The following is a 27,509-nucleotide window of genomic DNA, read 5'->3' as shown; positions in this document are numbered from 1 at the left end:
TGTGTGTGTGTGTGTGTGTGTGTGTGTGTGTGTGTGTGTGTGTGTGTGTGTGTGTGCATTCACCTGCTCCTCTTCTGTCCTTATTATAGCCATGACGCCCCCCAGTGCCATGCAGTGGTACTGACTACTGATCCAGTCAGCTCTGTCCTGGCTGAAGAGGAAACATTTCTGTCCCTGAGGCATCCAGCCAGGTAAGCATAGGCTGCACTCTCTTTCTGAGTGAACAATAATAATAATAATAATAATAATAATAATAATAATAATAAAGAATAGGTAAAAGATGTGGCTCAGATTACTCATCCCTCAAAGTTTGTTTTAATCTACTTTAAGCTTCAAAAGACCTTAAATGTCAAGCCAGGGTAAGTTTCAGCAGTGATTTGAAATTTTCTAGCATCCTGTACATCTCAGTACAGTATTACTGTTCTCAGTATGAAATAATCTCACAACAGCACTGAAATCATGACATATTTTTCAACAAACTGCATTTTGAGTGTGTAAATGATTAAACAACAATACAGTGCTCCACAAGCAAGACTTAAATTTGGATTGTGTATTAGCTACAACCATTTAAAAGTTACTACAGCCCGACAGTCTGAAGGTGTTAATGTCAGGTTTCATTCTGAAAAGCCTGTAATAGTTTTATGGTAGTGTGTTTTTATGTTGTGTCATAAGTAAGTGGTATAAATATGTTTTCTACTTTATTTATATCACTGATTACAGACTGAAAACAAACAGACTAATATTACACATCCAGTTTCACTGGTTTAAATCAGTTTATCTAACATACTGGAAACTCGTCATATGTAATATGACACAAAAGCTCAAAGTGGATCTGTTATCTGAATCTGAATCACGCTCGAGTTGTTTGTCTTTTTCACAGCATAATGGAAATCAGAGCTTCTTTGTTAAATGGGTTTTTTTGTAAACAGTTGTCTATATTTAATCTGCCACTTGTTTGGCAGCGTGACTGGGACAAAATGACCAAACTGAAACTGACATTTCTCTCTCACAAACTCGTCTGTAGTTAAATACTCGACCTTTATATAAGGGATTCATTAGCTTCTTTACCTTTCTGTTACAGCCTTATAATTAGAGCCAAGCCTCAGGTAAACCTTTACACTAAAACCACCCAGTTATCCACTGATGCGTCAGTTTTGAAGTCTGGCCATAGAAATGCCTGAAAACAGACACAGTGTGTACGAGGAACTGTCACAGGAACATCTTCGAAAAGTTGTGATTTTTGTGGGTGTAAAAAATGATTTTTTTCTCTGGATTTTCTCTTAACACTTGTAGCTCTGAATAAAAAAGCACCCAGACTCACCACCAGTGGTAGCGTTGCTGATTGGGCAGTACTGGTTTAGAGAAGGGTACTGGGAGAACAGGAGCTGATATGACTGGTTGAGCTTCTCCAGCCCGATTCTCAAACCTCTCAGTTTGTTTTCCTGCAGGGCCGACTGGGACTGAGACACCAGTGTGAGCTGAACCACTGTGGTATCAAACACACACAACACATGCAGCACAGTGTCAGAAGATTGCATACACAATGTCTCATCACCCGTTACCATGGATACGGGATAATAAAGCAGTGTCAGACAGAAAGCAAAGCAGACTGACAGAGGTGAAAAAAGGGATGATTCAAAAAGAACAGAGTTAATCCTCTCTGCAAGCCATCGCGTAACAGAATTTATTCTAAAATAAGACGCAGAGACCGACGGATTTATTTCTCGACAAAATGACAAAAGACTCGTCCTGCTTTTTGTTGAAACACCAGAATCATGGTAAAATCTTCCTGCAGTACCTCCATATGTACGCTGTATACTAATGCAGTGCTCTCCAAAGGCAGGTTAGCAGTAGAAGAAAATGTATTTATTTATTTTTGTCACGTTAGGCATTTAAAGTTCACAAAAATACGCCAATGACATAAAATTTGAGACTCCTGGTAACATTTGATAATAAAACCTCAAACTTGTGGTGTTTTTGATGTTTAGTATCATTCTGTCTGTAAAAACAATTACTCAAAAAGTTTAGATTTTAAATGTCATGCCACATTTGACCTCTGACCTCTCCTTCAGACATTTTACAAAACAAAAATATTTAAAAAGTCTATTTAGTGTCATTCTGCTGCCTGAATCTTGTGTGAATTGTGACATTTTCACACCTGCAATCTCTTGAGTGGTGACTGTTGTTTTGAGGCTCCTCTTCACTGCGTTTTCTCTGAACAGCTGCAGTTATTTTCTGGTCCTGTGTTCATTTTGAAGCCAACCAAGCTTTTCACGCTGCTGTAAGTAATATATGCGTCTTTGTTTTCATTTAGATGAGCCGTTTTTGTGTGGCAGCCAGCACACCTCGACATCTGTGTATCAGCAGATGGAAAGAGTGAAAGAAAGAAGGCTAGTTACACACAACGCCTTTGTGTGAGCGCAATCGATGCAAAAGGAAACACCTGGGCAACAAGTTACATTTGCCAGTGTGAAGCGGGTCCACTCTACATAACAACACAGCCAAATTTTGCTATGTTGTTAGCATTCGCTTGGAGAACTTTAAAAATCATATTATTCTGAGCTCCACTATTAGCGAGGATCTATTACACTCACTCTCAAACAAGGCCCTACGTTTTTATCCAACATGATGTGTGTTACTTCACTAATGAAATCCACTCTTTCTGTCTTTATTTTCTTTAAATCTTTGAGTATAGGATTTGGCCGGCGAGGATAGGCAGTGTCTCAGTCACCACTGAGCTAGACTAAAGTGGTTAAATGCCATGTACAGGCAGGTGCGGTGTAGAGATAAACTCAACTTTGTAAATTATTGTAAATTATATGAAAATATTCAAAATATCAGTTAAGGTCTTATATGTATATCAGCACATTATCTCCCTCTCCTTTTTTCAGTAACCCGTTCCCATTGGTCAGTGAGTTTTATAGATGCAAAGAGGCACTCACAGCAGAGAGTCTGGAGCAGAATGATGATGGTCAGTAGAAAGCAGAGCAAACAGAAGTAATGAGCCAGCTGTCTGTAGTGACCTGAGAGAGCCGACACAACAACAAAGGGAAAAAAGAAAAACACTTAAACATTTATAGACCTTTTTTACATTTCAGCAGGAGGAGACTTTGGCAAGCCTGGGAATTTCATAAAAGACCATTTCACCCAAAGCAGTCCAACAGGCCAGCAGAATATTCCTGTTGAAATACAGCATCTCTTTTTGTGTTGTGTTGTTGCTTTGGACTGCTTTATTTGGATGATGGCTTTAAGACATAGCAGACTTGTTGCCCTGCATGGTTGATGAGTATGGGTTGCATCAGACACAGGCAGATCAATGAATTGATAGATTTTGCTCTAATTTGATGAAATCTGCCACCAAGACTTCAAACATCTCTCTGATCCCAAGTCTGTAGATTGTTTCTGAAAAGAAATATTGTTAATGTTGCATTTTCAAAATCTATATTACAAACCCAGAAAATAAAATTCACTCTAATGTAAAGGACGAGGCAACTGTAAAGCTAAAAAATAAAAATCAAGCAGACACCACCGTGGATGAGTGGGAACATTTTTATTATGTTGCAGTCACTATTGTTGTCATCTCTGCTTCTTCAAAGCAGAATGAGCTCATTAATTAAATCATTAGCTAACATGATAATGAGCACACCTCAACAGTGTTCTTCTTAAACCCACTCGACCCATGCATGCAATTGAATTTAGTGTTAAACAGGCTAAGAAATGACTAATACTAAATAAATAAATAAAACCAATTGAAATACTTTATAAAAAGAAAAGCTAATTACTTCTGTCTTTGGATGCTTCCAGCTTTTTTTCTTCTTCAAGCAGAGTCGATCCATTATTCACTCCCATGGTCTCATCCAGCAGAGAATCAGCACAGGATTTTTCTTGAGTTATTACAGCATGGATGCATAACTTTTCAGTCACCAACAATCCTTTGTTTTCCAGCAGCAGGTACCAACGAACAGCCCAGCGTTCCTCTGTTGATGGATTGGTGTGGAATGATGTCCAGTATCTCATATGAATATTAAAATACTGACTCCCCTGCAGCCATATGCAAAGCAGAGCTGGGTCTGATAACCAAACAAGTCTGTTAGAGGAAGAGTCAAAGTCATTCTTTATTTCTCCATTAGTGTGTGTTAAAATCAACATACAGTTAGTTTACATACCAAATAACTGCACATATCACCCTGTTAGGGACACCCATGGAAAATGTTTGCTGCCAGACCAGATTCACCCCTTCAAAGTTACAATCGAGCCTTCTTTATACCTGAAAATGGCATTAACCTCTAAAAAAGAGGGGAAATAGATACATACACATTTCAATGTATGCATGGGTGACATATTAAAGAAAAAAAAATGAACTAAAGTGTGTTGTTAAGATATTAGGCCACCGCCTACTGCTAGAATAGCTTCTGTACTCTTTGGCATTTGTTTTTCAGGTTTATGGATGAGGGTTAAATGCTATTCCTTCACAGTATAAACATATAAGCTGTTAAACATGTCTACCCAACATTTTGCACTGCTTATTTAGATCTTGTGGCTGCAGAGGCCATATGCTTTACATAACTGTCATCCTGGTGAAAACATTCATGTGTTTATAATGGATGGAGGAATCTCCAAAGACAGCGTTCCCATCAGGGTAAAAATGTTTAGAATTAAGGTGATCAGTCAGAACAACTGTGTGTGATCTGCAGTGGCACTTTCTTCTAAAAGAGCCATTTTCTTAGCAGCTTATCCAGTTCCCAGGGGCTGGAGCCTTTGCCTTCTGTCATGAGGTGAGAGGCTGGGTACATCCAGATACATCCTTTCCTGTCTAAAACACACACAGGCAATCATTCATGCTCACATTTATACCTATTATGAATCATTAACAGTAATGACCAACCAAGATTCCTTTTAGAAAGATTTTCCTGTTCATTTTTCTTAAATTCTGATTAGTTTCTCTACATATTTTCCCCTGGTTGGTTGGTAACACTTCCTTGCACTGACTTTAAGCCCCACCAGAGGGCCCACTATATAGTTTGAGAACCACTACTGCACTGAAACCTGTACAAACAAACAATTAAAGCTGCCTCCCACAGAACAACAGATTTTCCCTTAAATTTGTCACCTGCCTGCATTTATGTCTGTCTGCATAATTATCTAACACGCACAAGCAGCAATCATGACCAGCGTGTGATTGTATGTGCAGTGTGTGTGTCAGAACACATAGGTCATTGTCTTCTTCAGTCATACACACAAAAAAGTGTGTGAGATGAAGTGATCTGTGCAGAGATATAAGACTGCTCCCACTAATGAGTGATTTAAGTCCCATAAAATACTGTATGCATACAGTAGAAGTAATAATAATATAATAATACTACCCAATAGTAATAATAGTTTTATTCAAAATACTGAAATATTTACAAATATTTGACAGCGTTTATAGAGCATTTCTCTTCTTTTTCAAGTTTTACATTTCAGTTTATACTGTAGTTTTTGGCTTACACATGTGGGAAGGGGTAGTGGAATATACTCAGCATATTTACAGCAAAAGACAAAAAACAAATTTAAAGAAAAAATAAAGAAACCAAAAAAAACTATTGAAATGTGCACTGAAGGTGAGGATAAGCAAGTATTTATGTTAATAATGCATTTTAAAGTTTAGCTTACAAACTACACATTTTTGTATTGGAAGAAGGAGGTATAAATGTGAAGTATAGGAGTACAGACAAAAGAAGAACATCATATATATATATATATATGTCACATCATATATAGATGTGTGTAGAAACATATGAACATATGGAGAAAATTTGGAGAATTTTCTTTTGGTTTGGATTAAGATAATTTGAAAATATCTACTTTACCTATATATAAAGCTCTTTGAGGTGACTGATTCTGCTGAATTAAATTTCATTGGAGGATACGTGAGTTTAATTCAGAAGGGCTCTAATTAGCAAATATATAACAGTTTATTTCAAAAGATGAGCTTTACAAATAAACACAGGGTTAAGTAAAAGTTGCTTACAACCAGAGAACAATCATAATAAATACTTTCATATTTGATTTACGTGTACAAAAAAACCCAAACTCTTGTTATAAAACAATGAAAGTGCAGCTACAAATGATTAACACGAGATCAACAATGTCTTTTTACAGGTTTAGCTTCTGTGTGTCTGACTCTGCCATGCGGTTTGAGCTTGTCGGAAATAAGCAGGATCAGATCAGTTGTTCACAGGTAAATCCCACTGTAAGCCAGTGGTTGCCCAAGGAGACATCAGCATTAGCGCGGTGACACGTTGTTAACCTGAATTGATGCAGTCAGGTGGCTCGTGGCTGTAATGTGTCGTGTCTGACATTGAGCTGTTTTGCTCTTATGTAACAAACCTTTCACAATGATTCATTTACAGACAGAAGAAAAACCAAAGGTTAAAACATTTTCAGTCCTGCATTGACAAAATGCACGATTTACTGTTATGAAATATGTACTCACATTGTAAAGCCACACAAAAGCATGTTATAGTTAATTCTACAAACCCCCCCCACATATTTTTAGAGTTTTCAATATGAAATACTAATACAAAAAGAATAGTCTGTCAAAATCTCAATGTGCAAAACAACCATCAGTATGCAGTGCTTTGCCCTGCTGTGTACTGCAACCTTACTATCGGTTCTTTAGCAGCACGCACAAGTCCTCACTCAGGTTTCTATGTGGCTTCGTTTAGCATCTCTTTCACCTTCTGTAATGTCTATGTTGCTCATAAACCGCACAGAACAAGCTAGCGCAGGGCAGTTAATGGTAAACCAGCAACCTTTGGGCTTGTTCCAATTGAAAGAAATCCTATTATGTGTGTTGGATCTCTTAGAGGTGCTGCAGTCATGAGCGTGCAGCCAGTAAATCCAAAGCCCTGCACTCTTTGGAGCCTTCAAAGGTGTCCTGCTGGGAGCGTTCGAGCGAGGAAGTGAGGGTGTAGGTGGAGAAGGCAGAAGGATCCGGCAGGAATGGAAAAATACAAAAAAACCAAACAACCAAAGTCCTCACACTGCTCGTGGCCCACAGCTGAGCTTGTGCTATTAAAGTTCTGCAGCCAACATGATGGAAGAAGAAATGAGAGAAACGATCACTTTATGGTTGACCAATGATCAAATAATGTATTTCCACTTGTCAGCCATTTTTGACACAACCATGTTATCAATTACTAGAAAAGGATAATCCTACAGCCCTGGGGTCAGCGTCCATCTTTAGTGGCAGGGATCAAAAGAAAGCTCAGTGAGGCCTCCGTGGAGCTCAACCGACTCCTCCGACCATGACATGACATCACCAACAAGGTGGCCGCCACAGGTTGCTTGGCTGTAAATCTCACTGGATGTCAACACCCTGGACCAGAACTGGAGATCTGACAGCTCTCCCACAAAAGACTGAGTGACGTCAAAGCGGCCTCCCATTGTGTCCTGTGGAGGGAGAAGCAAATGTGTCAAAATGTAGAGCTGATATTTAAAATGTTACCAGCTTCTTGGGATTAGAAAGTTGTTCTTTAAGATATGAAACTGGTAAAAATGACATTTTTAGTTTGACACAAATTTGATTTGTTTCATCAGTAAAGCCAAGGCCCTAAAAAGCGCCTTGAGGCGACTTTTGTTGTGATTTGGCGCTATATAAATAAAATTGAATTGAATTGAAAAAATGAAGCCAATACTAGAGTGTCTTAACCCTGCTTTCTTTCTGATGACCAACATCATTTAGACAATAGACAATAAAGATTCAGTGCATATGTTTATATCTACTGAAAGACACTATACAAAGTCAGCTGTTTCAAAAAAATAAAAAAAAAATAAAAAAATGACCAAACTGACAACGCTTGGCCTTACAAGCTCAGCTCTCCACACTACAGACAGACTATCAGTCACAGTAAAGAGACCCTCTTACAAGTCCAAGGTTTAACATATCCAGATGTCATAAAAATAATCTGGTCCTTAGCGAGTCTTAAATGAGATAGATACAACAGATGAACTACCAAACATGACATATTAGATCATATGATTATTTAACAAAAATTAAATCACAATGCAGCAGCAGTATTGATACGGATTAAAAAGGAAAGTAGGAGCCAGGTGCTGGTAATCTATAGAAGCAGAAGTTTTAGCATTTTTCAGGTCAGGAAGTGTAACACAATGCCAAGAACAAAACATATGAGCAATGATCTTAAAGAAACACTTGTTCCTGCCCATCAGTCTGGAAAGGATTATAAGGCCATTTCTGAAACAAGTTCAAGTCCATCATTCTACTGTTAGAAAGATTATTCACAAGTGGAAAGCAGCTGCCAATCTTCACAGGAATGGAGGCCATGAAGTGTTCAGAGAAAATGCACAAAAACGAAAACCTCATACTGAAGACTGTAAAGGCCTCACTTAGCATGTTAAAAGTTAAAAGTTCTAAAAGAACATGGCAGCACAGCTTAGGCTCGCAAGTAAGTTACAAAACAAACCACAAGACAACTGCAACAATGTCCTTTGGACAGATGAAACCAAAGTGGAAATGACTATATGCAGAAACCAAACACTGCTTATCAACACATACGCCTAATACACTGTCAAGCACGGTGGTGGAGGGGTGAGGATTTGGACTTGTGTTGCAGCCACAGGACACAGGCACTTTGCAGTCATTGAATTAACCTTGAACTTCTCTGTATACCAAAGTGTCTAATATGAGGCCATCTTTTCAACAGCTAAAGCTTGGCTGACACCTGCTCGTGCAACATGACAATGATTCAGAGAATGAAAGCAAATCTACAACAGTATGGCTGAAAAAGACAAGAATGCATTGAATGAAATACAATGCAGAATTACAAAAGCCCAGTTAAAATCCACACCTCAGTTTCATTAAAATGCTGTGGTGGTTAAGGCAGCTGTGCATAAATGAATTCCTCTAAGAGTCAAACAGACAAGATTACTTGAAGTTACTTCCACTAATGCTGGTTCTACAAGATACTTTGGTTTAGTTTTTATTAAATAAATAATGACCCACACATTTGACTTTGTATTTACTCAATTTAAAACCTCTTATAGCAAACGTTGGGGTATAAAATGAATTGACATACCTATATCTGCTGACATAGTCTGTATGTGACATTATTATCCCACAGTCAGAAGGCATGTTGTGTGTCATACCTGCTCCTGACCAAGGATGAAAATCCCTCCTGGTTTGATTGGGTGCCAGGCTGACAGGTTCTGCCCTGTGCCTTTCTTCGCTCCATCCTGGTAGGCCTCCCAGACACCATCACGTGTGGACCACGTCACGCACACGTGATGCCACTTTTCATCTGTCATAGTTATGGGCAAAGTCGCCGCCTAAAGAACCAGGTGGAGAGACAAAAAAAAAGAGATTTTATTTATTTATTTACTTATTTTTTAATTTTTATTTGGAAAAACATCTCATAACCTTCAAGTAAAAGATTATCCAAGGGTCGCGATGGCACGGTTTAGACCTGATCAAGCCTTAAATGATCTGAGATGTTATCATGTTGATGAAGTAAAAAGAAAAAAAGACTCCTTTACTGTCATCTCTGATAGCCTGCCATTAATTTTGCACGAGTATTCACACAGTAGCAAGCCTTATGTGTAACTGTTATCAATTGTCGGGAAAGTGGATTAATACAACGTGTGAATCTTCTCTCATTTCATCCTCATAAAACAGTGTAGAAAAGTAATTAAACTCTTAGATTAATCTACATTCTGAGATCATTGAACTGTGTCAATGATCAGTTTGATAACTGCCAAGTGTGTGACTCACAGACAACAAACACGTCAGTTTATCCCTCCTGGTATTGTCTGTGCTACAGACAATTAGGCCAATCAATTACAATAATCAGATTATTGTGTTGTTCGTTTGTTTGTTGAGCTCACTGCACGAAGTACTGGGGCACAGAAGGGAAATAGACAAACATCTGTCTTCCGTTTAGGGGAGAATTAAAGATTAGGAAGCTAATTGACTAATTGAATTATTTGTTTGTCAGCAGTCTGACTGGGTTACTGTCTGATTACTGTCATTTGGACTGAGACATCTGCAATCTTTTTCTAGGAGAAACAACCGAAAGACAATTGCAGGGGCTCGTTATATATGTCTAATCTGCATTAGAAGTATACAGAGAAGTACCAAAATGTGAATAATTTGTTACAACTGAAAACAACAAAAATAAATATAAAAATTTTTAAAAAGTCAAAATTAATGTGTATTATGCCAATGAAGTTTGAGGATATTATACATTTTAAGAAGACTGTTTTAGTAAAACTAAATAATAAATACATAAATTACAGCAGATATTCAAAATGCTAATCACTGTTAAAAGGAACAACCAGTAAATGAGCTCTATAGTTTTTGTGTATGAATTTGAGTATGTGATTGTGAGATGACAATATTATATATATCATTTACATTGCTCTGGAGTCTTTACTAGATAAGTTTTTGGCTAGTTGAGAAAAATATTCATACCAGAGTAAATTTGGCAGATTATCATCTTGCTCTGACTCTTATTTCTTGGTGGTACGGTACTACTAGCTGTCAGTAACACTGGCCAGTGTTGGTGAAAGTATATTCTTTTCTCTACTTTGGTACAGCCAAACTAGTGTGGAGTAATGCTGAACTTATACCTTGTTACTCTTTGATGCAGTGAAACGTGAGCTAGTTCTAAATCATCATCACACATTAGCAGATAAAGTCCTTCTTTTGCTCACCACAAGCAGTTTATACAACCCGAGCCTGCTAGACTTTGATTAGTCAGGATAACCTGGATTGTATGTGGTTTACAAACAGGAAACCAGATAGCTTCTGGGACCAAACATCTTCTGACTTGCCTAGAGATTCTTCACATTGATGTGCAAGTATTTTCTTACAGTGATAAATTATTCAGTGACTGGTAAAAAGATCCCATAAACCTTTGCACTATAGGCTGAGCTTCAGAACTAGCTTTTGTGTCCAGATTCATCAACATTTAGATCATAAATCACTGTGACATGACATGGTGATAGGCTTTACCTTGTCGTTAATTAGCAGCTCCATGGGATTGCTGCCCCATTCAATTAGTACCAGCTCATTAGCTTGCCCGGGCACCGAGTAGGAGAAGGGAGTGCCAAGACCAGGACCTGCACCTGCCTTCAGCCACAGGCAGATGGTCAAGGCAAAGATCTCCGTCACCACTGACCGCCTCATCCTGCCATACATGTAGTTAGTCCTCATGGGGAAGTCTAACAGGAAGGCAGTGGGACTCTTTAGCTTCTTTTGGTTCCCTGGTGAGATGGAGGATAAATTTAGAGTCATGTTATTCATTTGTGATGAACAAATACTGCTGTCAAAGACTTTTGTTAGACTATTTTCTATATGCATTAGAAACAAACAAGTTATTTTTTTCTTTTTCTTGAATTGTTCCTTTTTCTGACCCAATTATTATGGAGATATTCTCTATCTACATTATATCAATATAATTATTAAAGGCAAAACAATGCCCTGTGCTTGCTTTCATCATTCATCATATAAATTAGGTAATTATGGGTTATAATAATCTACTAGCACCAACCACAGCAACCTAACTAATGGAGTTTTTTTTTATAGGGCAACCTCCAATAAAAGCCGGATAATAGTAGGTACAAAGATATTCTGTAATTATTAAATAATAAATGAGAATTCAAATTCATCCCTAAAATAAATCATGAGTGTGTGTAGCTATGTCTGTGCGTGCATGTATGTTTACCATGGTCAGTGCTGCTGTGGTGCAGTTGGCTTAGTACTGTTTCCAGCTTGCTGTGTCCAGTGCCCCTCAGACTCGTTTCTTTACTGGTGTAAGGAAGCCGTCGCGGGTGATGATCATTGTCATGGTGGTGGTCATCGTGGTGGTCATTGCCATGATGGGTGTCATGATGATCATCGTGGTTGTCATGATGATCATCATGGTGGTTGTCATGGTATCCAGGTCGATGGTGGTAATCATGATCTCTGTGATGACTGTCATCATGATGACCATAGTGATCATCGTGATGATCGTCATGATGGTCATTATGGTGGCTGCTGAAATGATTATAATGCCGACCATGGTGCCCATCATAGTGGTGGTCACGATGGTGATCACGATGGCGATTATGGTGTCCAGTGTGGCGGTTGTACCAATGCCTGTTCTGGTGGTTGCTGTGATGGGCATTGTGATGGTCCTCATGGTGGTCTTCATGATGGTCATCATGGTGGTCATCATGATGGTCATCATGGTGGTCATCATGGTGGTCATCGTGGTGGTCATCATGATGGCTATTGCCATGGTGGCCATCATGATGGCTATTGCCATGGTGGCCATCATGATGGCTATCATGGTGGCTGTTGCCATGATGGTCATCATGATGATCTCCATGGTGGTCATTATGGTGACCATAGTCATGGTGATCTCTGTAGTACCTGTGTAGCTGTTCCTCTAAAGCATTGATCTTCCTCTGCAGAAGTTCTCTCAGGGAGCTGGAATAGGAGCTGGAGGAGTTCCTGGCCTGTAGACAAAGAAAATAGTGCTTAATAACTACGCTTGTAGAAGACCTCCCTTGACATTGTGGGAGGTCTTCATAGAGCGTCTCAGCGATTTGTGCAGGGCAAAAAAAGATGTCAGCATTGACCTGGCTCACTTGAATAAAGAGAATGGGATTTTGGATTATTGCTGAAAAAAGGTCTCAAAAATAGAAATTTAGAATAGGTAGGTGTTTTGATAACTAGTATAATCATCAAAAATCTAAGGACCCTTTAGGATGTTTGAAAGATTAAGTACCTTTATAGTAAAATGAACTAGATCATGGTAGTATGACTTTAATGTTCCCACCACAAAGCTCCTATGTGTGGCATCATGACATTTAATGTCCCTGAAGAACTGGGTTTCCTGAAGCAGGTATTTGGGTATTCAGTTTCATATTTTAAAACAAAATGTGAAAACATGTTTAGGACTTGAGTTAACCACAGACCTCATTCGAAACATTTCAAAAATCAATTTAAATAAGGCACTGATTTCAAGACAAGGCTATTTCAAACTCATTACTGGAGAAAGATAGTGACTTTAACTGTATGATTGTGACTCCTTGTCAGTTTTGTCTATTAGCAAAACTATAAAAACGATGTTAAAGAAAAGGACTGTAGGGGGAGAAAGGTGAGTGCTGGTAATAAGAGTTTTACAACAACAACTTTGCATTTTAATGCTTTTAACAAGAACCAAAGGTTATATCAATACAATAGTACAAGAGGAACTTCAGTATGACATTTAAAAGTGTAGGGGGAAAAGTTTTCTTGTCCTCTTTTTTCCTCTCCCTCCTTCATCCTCGTCTTCCTCACCAGCAAATCCGACTTTGTTCCCTGCCAGCACACGCCACGATTAATAGCCTTGTCAGGAAGGATGAAGCTAATTGAAAGTGAGGTTGGCTAGCGCCCTTCGGTGCATGGCCAGAGGCTGGTGGTGTAGACATCCTGTTAGAGGGAGAGGCTGAGGGTAAATCCTGGCACCAGTTCTGTTTTGTCTCACACCTTCAAGTGAGATCGAAAGGGATTTTTGGCAACACTTTCCCTCAGCATGACCTGAGACCACCTACACTAATAATGAAGCTTTTACAGGCCAGTTGGCAGCCAGGTTTAAGACTCACATTATGACATCATAATAATGAAACTATAACCAAAGTGAGACAGCAAAACCACTTAAATAGTTGGGAATCTGGAAGGATAAAAAACATCATTAAGATGTTTATTGCTTTGTAAGTTTATGTTAATGAATTTAACATTATTGTCTTTTTAAACAACACAAACTCTTGATATGAACCAGAGTTTTGTTTTCATTTTAAGAGACCTCTACCACTTGTCTTAGTAAGTGCCTGTATCATTTTTCTTGGTGTTGTTCTAATATGTGTTTAATGTTGTAGAGGGTCTCATTATAAATTAGTTTTTGGTGTTTGAACCCAGTGAGGGGGTTGATATGTTAATAAAGTAGTACTGGTCTGTATGAAATTTTCCCCATTCACGACAGCTATATGGGGAGTGAATTTTAATATGCTTTACATGCTGTAATGTTAACAAATCTGATAGTTGGTTCCTTTTAGTCTTGTTCAGCTTTTGATTGTACTTAGGGTATTTTGTTCTATGCCTGTTTTCTACCAGCCAAAGTTTTCATAGTAAATTATAGACACCATGGTGATTGTAGTAGGTTTGGGTAGATCAACACCCAGTCTCCCAGTCGAAAGTTATACATGTTTGGACATTCCTGTTCTATTATACTGGAAACCCATGTAAAATTTGTTGGAGGACTTATTAAATAGGAATTACATCCATCCATCCATCCATCTCTGCTGCTTATCCTTATCAAAGTCATTGGACGGCTGGATGAGAGGTGGGGTACACCCTAGCACCCTAGACTGTCTTGCTGTGAGGCAACGGTGTGCTTTGGAAAGTCTTTGAAATATCTGACTTTCTATGTCAATAACTAACTGATGCTGTTTGAGGGGAGCTGGAGCCGAAGGATTCAGTTTCTTTTATTTTATAGTGACAGAAGAAATAAAGATGGCTTGGAGAACAGTGAAGGAAATTGCAGGACTTCATGGAAAGTTTTGAGAATATGATCCTGTAACCTTATTGCAGTTTTCATTTGCACTCTTCCTCATCCTGCTGGCTGTTAGGGTTAAACAGTCGTGGGTTTCCAGCATGACTGTACTTTTGTGAGAACCACAAGACAAAACTTTGATTTGCATTTGGTATGAATTCATTATAACAATGATTAGTAATTAGCTGTGTAGGGTAAACATTCATTTTAAATATATAGTTATATTATAAATATATATTATTTTAGAGAGTGTTTTTAGAGAGAAAGTGATATGTTTGTGTGTTCGTGTGTGTAGTGATTTACTTTGAGGCAAGAGATTACACACAAGTTCAAACACAAAAAAGCTAAACCAGTATACAAGAATTACTGGGGAAAAAGATTTTTCTTTAATCTAAACTCTTTGTCATTCTGCCGGTGTTTAAATACTATAGACTGCTTGTTTTCCACCAGGGGAGCTTAACTTATCCTACTCCTGCTGGCACACAGAGGTTAAGATCAGGGGTGAGGGCTAATCAACTTAGAGCTTCTTCCTGTTTTGAGCTCGACCTTGGCCACTGATATCCAGGAGAAAGACAGAGAACGATGCAGAGACATTAACTCTGAGACAATAGTCAAGCAGCTTTCATATTAGCTTTGTGGGTGGTACGTGTTTCATAGTGACTGGTGGGTGGTTTGTGATGAGTGTGTGAGACAGATTGCCCACAACTTCTGAATGCTATTTTTTTTTTAATTTCCCCCAAATTATTACAAAACCATAAATTAAAAAAATAATGATTTAGTCCTGAGAATATGCATTAATTATGATGCAGTAAAATGTACAACATCCATAGAATAACCTTCAGGTTACTATGTCCTAATGAAACATATCCCTCGTTTTGGCAGCAGATAACAAAGGCAGCTGATTCGGTGACTGAGCATGTGACTCTCAGTGACGTAAGACGTGACCCCAATTAAGTCAAACCTTTAATAGACTTCTGCTTGTCTGCAGCTTTTCATTGCAGACACATTATAGACAATTTGAATTTTCTTTGTGCAAAAATTGTAGTAGGTAAGGTTTATAAAGTACACATACACACTCAGAAAGTGCCTGACACACAATTACAATTAAAAACAAATAAATGAATAAATAATTAAAAGAGAAATAGTAAAACAGATACATAAATAACATGAGAGCATTAAGAAAGTGCAACTCCACCCAAATGGCGCAGACCATAATTACCACGATTAAAGCAGCTCGAGCTCTTATTGGTATCTACCATCACACAAAATTCTGATATTTTAAAACATGGCGACCCTAGACTGTTAACAAACAGATACTAAGCTCACCAATGACAGCACTCAAACTCCACTGATACAAAAAGGCCTTCAATGAACAACAACAATGAACAATGCTGTGGATTATTCATTGCTGTGCATTGTTTCTGCCCTCAGAAAGCTTGGAATAGTGAAGAGGTCCAGGCACACACGGAAAAGTCACCGTTTGGTAAGCTAAGATTTTAACAGCCATTTCCCTCATAATTTATTGCAGTGCAATCTCAGTTTAATTACTCGGTTCACACTTTTTAGTATTTCTCCTGCATGACTGAGGAAGATATTCAGTGGATGTTCCCATGCAGCTCAGACTTTGGCAAGTAGCTCTCATGCATCTTTGAAATTTAAAAAAAGGTCATTGTGCAGCAATTTTTAAAGCATGAAACTTTTAAAAATTGCAAAACAAATCAAACTGAAGATACTGCATGGTCCCAGTCACCTGTCCTAGTGCGCAGTGAGTTCATTTATCCAGTTGTGATTTTTTTTTATTAAGTGCTATTAAGTGAGTACGCTACAAAAAATGATCAAACTATAATCTTTCATGCTTACCTGCAAGTTCTCCAGCCTCTCCTTTAGTGTCTGCAGGGTTTTTCCAGTCTGTTCTGGAGAGAAGGAACTGTGTTTGCTATATGACGAGCCCTTCCTGTTGTGGTCCAGTCTGTGGCTGCCGTGGGAATAATGGTGGTCATTGCTGTGATATCCTGAAGGCCCATGGTGCAGTGACAATGATGCATGATGGCTGCCGTGATGTCCATGATGGTCGTCATGGTGGGTACCGTGATGGTTGTTATGGTTGTTATCATGATGGTTTTCATGATGGTTTTCATGATGGTTGTCATGATGGGTATCGTGATGGCTATCGTGATGATTGTCGTGGTGGTTGTCATGGTGACTGTCATGGTGACCAGTGCTGTGGTGACCCCCAAAGCCCTCACATAAGGTGAGCTTAGCATTCAGCTCCCTGATTGTCTCTCGCTGGTCCAGGATGGTTTCCTTCTGCCTCACAAGGCTCTCACGCAAGTGCAGAATAGTGGCTTTGGCCTCGTCGGACATCATGCCTCGCCTGCTCCCGCCATTGTGGTCACTGCTATGGCTGTTACTGCTTGGTCCATGGGGCACATTGGGTGGCGAGTAGCAGCTGGGATCTGCTTCTGGAGGAATGGGAGTACAAACAAATTTGGGGCTAATGCCATAATCATATTCTATGCCAGGTAAACTACCTGCTGCTGCTGCACATGAAAGGAAGTAATAGAAAATAAGAGATCGTAGGGGGATGAAAGGGAGGACAAGCCCCAGAGTAGCTCCCACCCGTTGCATGTGCTTTGTAGACAAAGGCATTTGGCTCAGAGGACGGACGTCTCTGGCCATATCTGGTCAGAGTCCAAATTATTCCTCGGAAATTGACAGTCTTCAAAGGCTTTAGTTTTGTGGGGACAAACACCATCAATGGAAATCATTTGCTTCTGATTGAGAGGTGTTGGTGCTAATCATGTCAACAAAATAAATTCCCTTTAGAGGATAAGTGACAGAAACTCCAAGGAAGGGTTCTAAAAACACTGGGAACATTGGGAACAAAGGGGACTGTTAAACTCCAGCTGCTTGTCTTCAAGAACACCTTTTAGAATCACGCAAGCTTTCTTGGCACCATGGTAAGTTAACAGGTTGAGAAAGTTCAGCTGATAGATTCATCCACTTTGTCTGAGATGAGGTACTGGGGCATCGCCAGACAGGTGATTTCTTCTGGCTTCAAAGACCTTCTGTGTTCGACGGCCAGGAATAATCCTTTTAACTTTGGCTTCTAACCATCCATCAGATTGCCATTGCCTACTGGGAGACAGAGAAAACAAGACATCAACAAAACCAGTCAAGAAGAAGAGAGACATAATGGAAACAAACAGCTAGCTCAAGCTTTGATCATCTCCACTCATGGTTTTAAGTATTATTTACAGTGCAATCAATATATGATTCAGCCAACTGGAAAACAACAACAACAACAAACCCAAAAAGCTACAGGTTGTGGAAAAAGTAAGACTGTCAAGAGGCAAAGTGAGACAAAGCAGAGAGGAGAGAACAGGTTTAAAGGACAGGAATTGGGTTATGGCTGAATTAAGAGATAACTGGAGACCATCTTAATTACTAAGTGAGTTTCCGGTTCACACTCATCTATTAAACTTGACTGCAATATCGATGTAAACAAAACCACAAAGAGCTTCATGACTCAATCATGGTTTTGATGCACTCATATTGAGAAGGAAAACTAGATAAACACCTTTTTCAACATTACCTTAAAAATCTGCTTTTGTTATAGTTCTTGCTGCAGGAAGGTACCAGAGCTATTCAGCATCATAAGCAGTTGATCTCCACATATTAAAATGCTCATTCATGTGGTCAGCATGTTTTATTTTAACCAGCAGACTGCAGTTTAAGTTCAATGACTCACACACAGACAGACACCACAGAGGGGAGGGCTGATTGGTGGTGGTGGTGATTGGGGGTCTTCAGGGCTGCAGCAGGCCACAGTATAATCAGATTATGGCCAATTAATCTTCCGTCAAAGCCACAGGGCAATCATTCACATAATGAAAGCTGGTTTTCTGCTGAGACAAGGGCATGCCTGTTGAGCCCAGTCACTCACACGAGTCTCATGAATCAGAGTCAGAACTTGTCCGCCTTCAGCCTGCCATGCTGACTGACTGTTTAAAAGCAGCACGGCGAGGAGAGACAGAGTCATACTCAAAGAAGAGGGATGTCCACATTATTATTGCACAGAAGAAAAGCATTCAACCACATCTACTGTACAATAGGTGTTCCTTATTGATGATGGACAACTAATAATAATGTATTAATATTTTTTTTTTTTTGTTTATACTTGTTCTGTTAGACCTGAACAGCAGAACAAGAAACATGCATCAACCGCATGCTCGTTGGTCTTGCCCGAGAGCGCGATGCAAAGCCAAGAAGAACAAGTTTCAGAACACACAGGAAAAGATAAGGAGCTTGTTCTTTCTAAGCTCCTTATCTTTAAACACCCACAACACACATTACATTAAGTACAAACATCCGATTTTCTGGCACCGCCCTTTCTGTGACACTGTCCTTCTGAGAAAAACGACAATGACAATACTTTTTTGAGATTTTCAGCATTTTTTTAATTACATATTAGCTTAGAATTTCTGGGAAATATACCAGTTGTCTTTCTTGCGAAGGGGTAAATAAGAACAGCATGTGTGTACAGTAAATATGAAACTACAGCCAACAGCCACATAGCTTTCCATGAAGACCAAAAACAGAAAGCCTGGCTTTGTCTAAAGGTGACAACATCCACCTTTCATTAAGTCTAAAGCTCACTAATTGATGAGCTCTAACTTGTTAGTCTAATTTGTACAAAACCTGATATGTTAATGTGATAAGGTATGAATTGTCAGGAGATTTTCTTTGCAGCATACAGTGACTCTCTGATTCTGACTTACTTCTGCTAAATTTGACAGAAGTTTCTCTTTTTTATCAGAAGAAATGACCAATTTAGCATTGAGGCATTAATTCTTTAAACATAACACAAGTGCTTACTATCAAAAGGATAAACAGAACCATGCAACTTACCACTTTAGTGTAATGATTTGGATGAATTTTAAATTTTAGAGAATTCTGGCTGATACTTTGATATAACATCTGAGATCATTAATAGTTTAATGGTGTCACATATTTCATCATTAGAAACACCGCAGGATTCATCAGCTATTTCTTAAAAACAAACATGTTTTGTCGAGAGGCATTTAACGATGTGCACGCAGCCACTACGTGAGAGCCATAATCCAACAGTGTGCCCTGCTGTCTGATACTTAAGGACACCATTAGTGGAGATTTACATGACATGATACCTCACTGAGACACGTGGCATCACATGCTAGTCCAAACAGCATTGCTATATGTACAACGTTATAATGATTGCTTGTGTTTATAACCTTCCTTTGTCAAAGATAGAAAGGGTCGGAGAACCTTGGACCTGCATACATTTTTTCTTTGCCTTGTGGGGAAATGATCAAGTTTCGATTGAGCCAACTTTTAATTTTGCTCTACATAACCCAGGCTGAGTGAGATCTAACTGTGCTCTTGTCATGTGAAAGAAGTACAACAACTTTAAATTTGCACATTTGCACAGACTGATAACTGGTTGCTGTCTTTCTAATTTTATGTAGGTTTCCATGCTAGCATGCATGTAAAGACACAAATCAACACACCATTTGTGTCACTTTGTTGTGCCTTCATGTTCGTGATGTGTCTTGAGGTTTGCAGAACGCTGTTAAAATTTAGCAACCAGCATAAGTGAGACTCATGTTTATGGAGGCTGCACAGACACCATAATGGTTGACAGTATTATACAGCAAAGCTTACAAAATGTAGGTTGCTGTAACTGCTCCTGATGATTATAGTGGAGACATTTAAAAGATATTGTTGTTTTTTTATGATTCATTATGGATCAAATAGGATAAACAATGAACTCAGCTATAATTTGGTGTCATATCAGTACTATACTCTGTCTTTGCCCACCGTGACCAAGATAGATGGCCGGATGGATTAATAAACAACAAAAGTTTATATTTAATTAATCCAGTTAGCAAAAGGACAATAAAATATGTTGTATGCTGTGTATAAAACTCATTTAAAAATCCATAAAGCAGGTTTTCAATGCTATAAAGCTATTCTCCAGTACAATATAGAAAGGATGTTTTATTTTCATATTTGATAAATATATTCTTAAAATTCAGAATATAATCGCAGACAAAGCAGAAACCTTTTTCTAACTTCTATCAAATTTCCCAAATGTCATCGTTATTTTTCCTTCCTTTTCAAATGGAATTGTTCACATAGGTTTCCTTAAAGAACTGATTATCTTTTGTCACTTTCACTCCTTCAGTAGTTAAAAGCACAAAGTGACAGCGCTCCTTTGCAGATTCACTATATCAAGCTGATCTCGTCATCTGATCAGCTCATGTTTCCCCCATACGGATCACATCCGTGTCCTCATAGCTCCTGCTTCTTCTTTCAAGGGTGACGGTCAAATAGGATTGGTTGGATGTAATGCTGTTTAATGAGGGATTGACTGCAGGGTCCTGGTTCTGCCAGATGATCTCCCTCCAACCCACAAGTTGCTGTTGCCACACGTGTCACTGCAGGAGAAGCGCATGTGCTTGACACGCAGCCAGTAGCTTGTGTATTAATGTAATTTGCATTAATACACATTTTGCAGCTTTTCCTAACAACTGTCTTGTTTAAATTGCTTATACAATCGACTATTTCAGTGGCTTTTCCAGCATTTATAATAGATTTGAAAAGCTTTGTGTGTTGACAGAGCTCAAGTTCATTTTGTGCTTGTGTCAGGTGACACAAAAAGCCTGTTTTTATACTACACTTGTATTTTGCTTTGATTAAGATGTGCACTTTGAAGGCCCTTGCTTGGGTCAGTTATACACGTTCAGTTTCCAACTGAGTGGCCTTTCCCTGTCTGCAGCTTAAAGGCCCCTCCCTCACCTCCCTACCCATCATCGCATGAGATCACCTCAGTGTCAGGTGCTCTGGCTGGACCGTAAGCTCTGTGCTGAGGTGAGCCATGTCCGTCTGAACGTGACTGGCCACAACACTGAACAGCCAAGTGGCACTTTGACGACTGATGATGCATAGATGTTGTGATATGTGTCAGAGCACAGACTCCTAACATTAAGCAAAAGGCTGCAGGACAATTTCACTTGAAGTAATTGAAACTTGGACCAACCATACTGTGTGTTTAGATTCACTGTAGAGTAACTGACACAATCCCTCACATGTAACTGATTGGCCTTCACTGATTTAATAACCTCCAGGGCCGTGCTTCCGAAGAGGATTCATTTGACAAACATAAATGTTCACTAGGAAAAGTCTGACGTGCTGCAGTAGTGTTTAAGCGTGAACAATCTCATTGTCAGATGTTAGATTGCTATGGTGACCACTGTAGGATGAAACCATTTTAAACAATTAATAGATTAAAAACATTTAGCCTGTACCTGTGGCTAGCCAACCCCATTTTACTACTGTGTATGCATAAAAACATTCGTGTACACCCCATATTATTAAAATACTACAGGAAAAAAAACCCTAAACATATTTTGCAGTATTTTACAATTTTATACACAGGTCACTCACAAACTCTGGCTGCCATTCAGCTGTAGTGATCGTAGCCTGTTGGTCTGGTTCATTTTTAGGAGACTGCAAAACTCTGTGAAGGGAGTCAGATATGAGTTGATGAATCGGTGAATCACTTCTGATCATGTGATTTCAAGGAAAGTTGTCGAGGATATCCTGAACTGTTGCTGTTGCTAGCTGTTAACTGTTGTTAGCTGGAACTAGTGAAACTTTCTTTGAAGTGGATGTAGCATTGTTGGACTTGAACGCTTGTGTTTCATGTGGTGTGAGAATGTAATCAAACTGTTTATTGGTGAAAAAATTTGATTTTCAGGATACTCTAACTTTAACTGACATCATGTTAGCTCGTAACCAGCTGCTGTTGTTGTTTAGCTGGCTCATCAGCTGTCCAGAGATGGGATGGACTCATGTCTAATCTTCTGACTATCAGGACTACATGAGTATATTTATGTAACTTTTCATGTGTTACAGCCCTGACTTCAATGCAGGAAGTGAGACTCGAGGTGAGGAGAAGGCGGGTGAGGTTGAACTGAGGGAGGAAGGATCAGCTGTCGAAGAGATGCATAAAGATAAGCAGATAGAGTTGGTGAAAACGTACATATATAAATGTTAAAGGGTCACAAATGTGGTTGGTCTCTATTCACATTCGTAAAAAATGATTAGGCGGAACGTCAAAGTCCATCCAAGTCACTCTATTTAAGACAGTGAGACAGTGTCTGCTCCTACTGTGTGTATTTTTAATGGATTCAATTTAAGTACATCAGAATGCATCAATTTGTTGGAAGACATAATTACACAAGTACAATGTTCTCTTTTTTGCTAAATAAACTTCATGACATCTGACATATTTAAAGCCAACAGATGATTAGTCCCCAAAGTACTGTTGTATAAAAAAATTAGTATAGAGAGTTTAAAAATGTATGCCTCGAGACAGTCATTTTTCAGAAACTGCTGCATAAATGAAAAACAAATCAGTTTAAAAGCAATGCCATGTTTGTGCCTGACAGCATCTATCAAATGCCTCCATATATAAGATTACACACAAAAGAGATTTGGCAATCACATCCTGAGCAGCTGGTGCAGTGTGTACTTTGTATTAGCATAAAACTATGAGTGAAAGTAAGTTTTTAATAATTTTATCTGTTCTTATGTGAGGATACTCTTCATTATTAAAAGTTTGGTTTGGTATGTTATGCAAAAGAAATGCCTCAGAGTGCGTTAATGAGCGAGTCTAAGTCCTAAAAGCAAATTAATTTTTTCTTTTTTAGTTGTGAGATGAAAAAACTGTTGAATGCTCAGGTGGCATTTTTAACACCGTAACTGGTTGGCTTGTTTTTAAATTAAGTTGCATATTAAAATAATTCAAAAGGTCTGAATTTCAGTCAATATTTTTTAAGCTAGTGTTTCAACATTTAATGAAATAATAAACGAGTTAGTTTGTCATTTTAGATTTCATTATGAAATGCAATAGAATGACAGTTATTTAAAGAAAACATTACCTTATATACCTGCTGTATCATATGTAGTTCATTATTTTAATACAAGATTCAAACTAAACATTAGCTCTTCATGCTGTAGCTTTAATAAATAATAAATAAAAAAGTATTTTAGTAGCAATATCATTACTCCCTATTAATATAATCACCAGTGGAAGAGCCTATGAGCAGCTGTTGTTCTTTATATTGGGGATATATAGGATATAACATCATCTTGCAGGCAAATATGGTGTCATCTTATTCACAATGACACCATATTTAAAAGTCCTTATGTGTCTTTTTTGTTGTTCAGATTTGTATTTTGTTGTTAAAGCTCCCGTTTTACGTTTGTCAACATGAAAAAATGCCGAAAAATTCCTGACATCGCTCAGTAAAAACAAAGCTGCATTCTTGAAGTCACTAGTAAAATAGGGTAACGTTTAACATGACCGCTGCACCAAATTACAGAGACATATTACTAAGCATTATAAAATATACCTGCTTAGCTGACTGTGTTTTGTTTCCACAGACATGCAAATCGTTCCAAATTACAATTGAAATGACTCCTCAGCCCTGGAAATATACAGCAGCCATATTGTTACAGTGAACCAGCTGACAGACAACAGAATGTGATCAAGCATGACAACAAGCACTGTGCCGATATGTCGACTCATACACTAAAGCTCTCTGCCTTCCTGTCAGTACAAAGCAGGCAACATTTCAACAACTGGAAAAAGGATAAAGAAGAGTTACAGGTGTCCCTTTTGAACCTAATCATGCCTCACATTCACACAGCAACATGGAATTACAGTTTAGAGCTGGTTGGGTCAACAGCCCTCTACTGTGAAGCCGCTAAGTGCGCTGGTTGCTGAGAGGCTTTGTCGCACCCTTGTACTTTTTAATTTAGTGCATTTTGATGTCAGTAAATTAGCCAACTGTCATTTTCACAAAAGTGAAGCCTTTTACTAAAACCTGAGCATCATTTCCGACACTCGTTTCTGTGAACTTTGTCCTCAGTCACTACCCACAGCACATGCTCATAGGCGACAAAAGCCTTGTAAATCTTGTATACCAACAGTTTTGCCTTCAGTGTGAAAGACCAGTACGCCATCAAAATCACTCCACATCTCACTCTTATCGGCCTGTCAAGATCAACTTGTCTCAAAACTTTACATAAAGTCCACATTTTATAAGGAAACATGGTTTAAAATTGTGGGGAAAAAAAAACATGTTGTAATAATAACTCTACTTTCCACCAGCGCATAATGTAAATGTTCATTATATGAACTCAGCCATTCCCTTTGTGTCAAGAATTAACAAGTTAACACATTACCTGACTTTACTATGGTCCAACTTCAGAGACCACCCTCAGTGGGGTCACCATAATCAGGATGACTGGGAATAGTTGTGGCAGTGTGGAAAGCTCTTAGGCTCAAGTGTTGAGAGTAGCAACATTAATCAACCAATGTGACAATACACTGGCTTAGCACAACAGTTCATATGGATGGCGCCATGCAGGAAGCTCAGGTTTCTTAACAAAGGTCCAGACAGTGCAGTGTAACAGGCGGGTCTTTGACTAGAAGGCATTTTAATTCTCACGGGTAGTAAATTATCTTTTTTCTTTATTTTTCAGCACTAAAAGCATTCCCTGTGTCTCTGAGAACAAATCTTTGCTGCCTTTATGATTTTTTTTCTTTTTTTTATCTGTGTCATTTTTCTTTGGTGCCTTGATTTCCTAAAGAGGAACTTCAGGTAGGCCTATTAGTATTTCCCATAATTGTAATGTCCAGTATCGATTCTGCAAAGTTTGATTTTCTTCTCATCATTTTAAGGGTTAAAGTTGCAGTTTTCACAATAGCTTGGTTGCTTATCAGTGCTCTTTGGTGATAACAGGTGTCACATTTCTAAAGATGTGGACTTCTGATCTGAACTGTGATGGATCACCTTCACATTTTGTTTGACCTCTTTAAGCTGCCTCTGCCCTCGCTGTAGCTAACGAAGAGGCGTGAAGCCAAAGGCTCAGTGCCGCACGTGGCCTCAATTGATCTCCACTGAACAGGTTTGAACAAAGACTTGTTGGATACACAGGAAGGGAACGTTATCACAGGTATGCTATGGCTATACTGCACAAATGTTCACTGAAACAAGAATCAATGAACGAAACAAGTGTAAAAAATCCCTGAGATACAACCGTGGATATAAGAAGGTACCAGCAACAGAGCTACTACAGAAAATCTGAGAAGAATCTTCACTTTTAAAATGTTGCACCCATGAAAGAAGTTGAGTTCAATAAAATGCCAAATACGTTGAAATCTTAGCTTCATGTGAGCCAAAGCTCATCAAAAATACACTGAATATAACACAGACGGCTGAAGGCATATACAGAGATGAGGACAAATCAAATATTATAAAACCTCTTATGTGTTATACTAGTAACAGAATATTAGCATGCAGAAAAAAATACTATAAGTAGTAAACAAAAGACTGAAAACTCTTAAAAGTAACCATAATTATGCTGAATATTACTTCACTGGTGATTCGTCCACGGTGGTACGGCTTCCTCTCACCCTGTGAGTGGAACAGCATTCAGCCTCATTCCTCCAGTTGACTTTATTTGAATTTCAAGCAGTTTTAAAGCAATTACTTCTAACGTGTTAATAAGCTCTTGAGAAAGACATCTGTTGAAGACGGTCTAGAACAAAGGGACTTGAATCACCTACAGTACCAGGCATTCATTTGAACACATTTTCACAAAATATCTTAACTCATCTGACCTCAGATGATTCAGCTCAGTTTACTTTGTGTCTTATGGTTAAATAAGATGCAGATAATAAAGTATCACACCTACAGTTTATTAGAGATTCAAAGAAGTAAAAATGTAAAAAGTAGAATTTTTTGATGAGGATTTGGCTGGATAGTTACATTTGTAGCACAAAAAGTCAGAACTGTGGCCAGTAAATCTACTGATTTACTAATATGTAAAATCCCATTTATTTATATTTATTTGAGGTAGGTACATATAGCAGCTAAGCTACAGCTTATGGTAACTGGTTGACAGAGGCCTCATGAGAAAATCCTTAAATATGCATTGCATAACTAAATGAATCACACTTTATAGAAGCTACTTCCAGTTGCTCTGTTATTCATCAGTGGTGGCCACAGCGGGGAGTTTTTTTAAAACGCCGGATGCCCTTCCTGTCACTACCCAAAGGGATTTGTGTCTCGTCACAGGATCAAACCGGGGCTCTTTCGCATGTTAGGCGAATGTGTAAACCAGTACACACTAAATAAATCACATATTACATTAACAAATCAGAAACTCTCTCTAAAGAACCACAAACTATTTAAACTTAATGTACTAATTTCATTCAGTCTGTGGAAGCATTACATCATCCATGGGGCCGTGAATTTCACTTTACTTTTGTTTATCAACAATTTACTTGCTCACAAGAGAGATCGTTTAGGAATCTTCCCAAAGGTCGATATTTTAGAAAACAGTGCATCATTTGGTTAAAAAGAAGCAAAGCTTTTCTTACCTGTTGCAAGTCTGGAGTCGCCAAGGTGGTTAGTCCATTCAACACACTGATCAGCTTGAGGAGGATTGGCTTTAGGTGGATAATTTTAACTCTCTCTCTCTCTCTCTCGCTCTCTCTCTCTCTCTCATCACTCACTCTTCTGCGCACACACCTGACTACTTTTTTTTTATTATGTACTTCAGTAACAAAATGTTTAACTCTAAATGTTCAGGTAAAAACTTTTAAAACCTCAGCGATGCAAGAAAAACCAACAAAAGCAATTATGAGACCTTTGGACTAATTTTTGGACTAATAAGCAATCGTGCACACTAAAGTGATCACCTGATTTAGGGAAAGCCTTCCTTTGCTTGTACTTTGAATAAACTGCAGACTCTTTCAGGTGTCTTAGATAAGATGGAGGCAAGTTGGATCACTCCTGTCGCTTTGGC

General features: G+C 38.6%; 3 protein-coding genes across 5 annotated transcripts in view; 1 reads left to right on the top strand and 2 right to left on the bottom strand.

Annotated features, from left to right (window-relative positions):
- LOC102309133 (C-type lectin domain family 6 member A) overlaps window positions 1–4,035 on the bottom strand; it is a 6,048-nt gene extending 2,013 nt beyond the window's left edge. The window contains exons 1-4 of one of the 3 annotated variants that reach the window (XM_005933748.2): window positions 3,783–4,030; window positions 2,943–3,023; window positions 1,322–1,486; window positions 64–215 (exon numbers count right to left, since the gene is read on the bottom strand). In XM_005933748.2, coding sequence (XP_005933810.2) covers window positions 64–215; window positions 1,322–1,486; window positions 2,943–3,023; window positions 3,783–4,017 — 633 coding nt within the window. In that variant the 5' untranslated portion in view covers window positions 4,018–4,030. Of the gene's footprint in view, window positions 1–63; window positions 216–294; window positions 1,487–2,158; window positions 3,403–3,782 lie in introns of those variants that run through there. The other 2 variants (XM_042225304.1, XR_006054947.1) reach the window with 2 other exon arrangements.
- Window positions 4,036–5,420: 1,385 nt separating this feature from the next.
- On the bottom strand, window positions 5,421–27,143 carry LOC102309436 (GATA zinc finger domain-containing protein 14). The gene is made up of 6 exons (XM_005933749.2): window positions 27,082–27,143; window positions 16,443–17,720; window positions 11,727–12,504; window positions 11,015–11,265; window positions 9,151–9,330; window positions 5,421–7,434 (listed from the first exon to the last, which is right to left on the bottom strand). Exons 2-6 carry the CDS (start codon window positions 17,259–17,261, stop codon window positions 7,225–7,227), a joined length of 2,238 nt encoding a protein of 745 aa, XP_005933811.1. The 5' UTR covers window positions 17,262–17,720; window positions 27,082–27,143; the 3' UTR covers window positions 5,421–7,224.
- Window positions 15,986–27,509, top strand: part of LOC102309953 (voltage-dependent calcium channel gamma-6 subunit) — a 48,313-nt gene continuing 36,789 nt past the window's right edge. The window contains exon 1 of the mRNA XM_005933753.3: window positions 15,986–16,065. The gene's annotated coding sequence lies outside the window, so the exon portion shown is untranslated. The remainder of the gene's footprint in view (window positions 16,066–27,509) is intronic.

Source organism: Haplochromis burtoni, unplaced genomic scaffold (assembly GCF_018398535.1).
Source record: "Haplochromis burtoni strain Fernald_Lab_line unplaced genomic scaffold, NCSU_Asbu1 Contig_168, whole genome shotgun sequence".
Taxonomy (NCBI): domain Eukaryota; kingdom Metazoa; phylum Chordata; class Actinopteri; order Cichliformes; family Cichlidae; genus Haplochromis; species Haplochromis burtoni.
The sequence above is the reverse complement of the archived record's forward strand: the minus strand, read 5'-3'. Positions and strand labels throughout refer to the sequence as shown.

Coding starts and splice junctions, on each gene's coding strand:
- LOC102309436 (XM_005933749.2), bottom strand. CDS start 17,261: ATGGCCAGAGACGTCCGTCCTCTGAGCCAAATGCCTTTGTCTACAAAG. Junction 12,505..16,442: donor AGAGGCTGGAGAACTTGCAG/GTAAGCATGAAA, acceptor CTTTGTCTACAG/GCCAGGAACTCCTCCAGCTC. Junction 7,435..9,150: donor TCATCCTTGGTCAGGAGCAG/GTATGACACACA, acceptor CTCCCTCCACAG/GACACAATGGGAGGCCGCTT.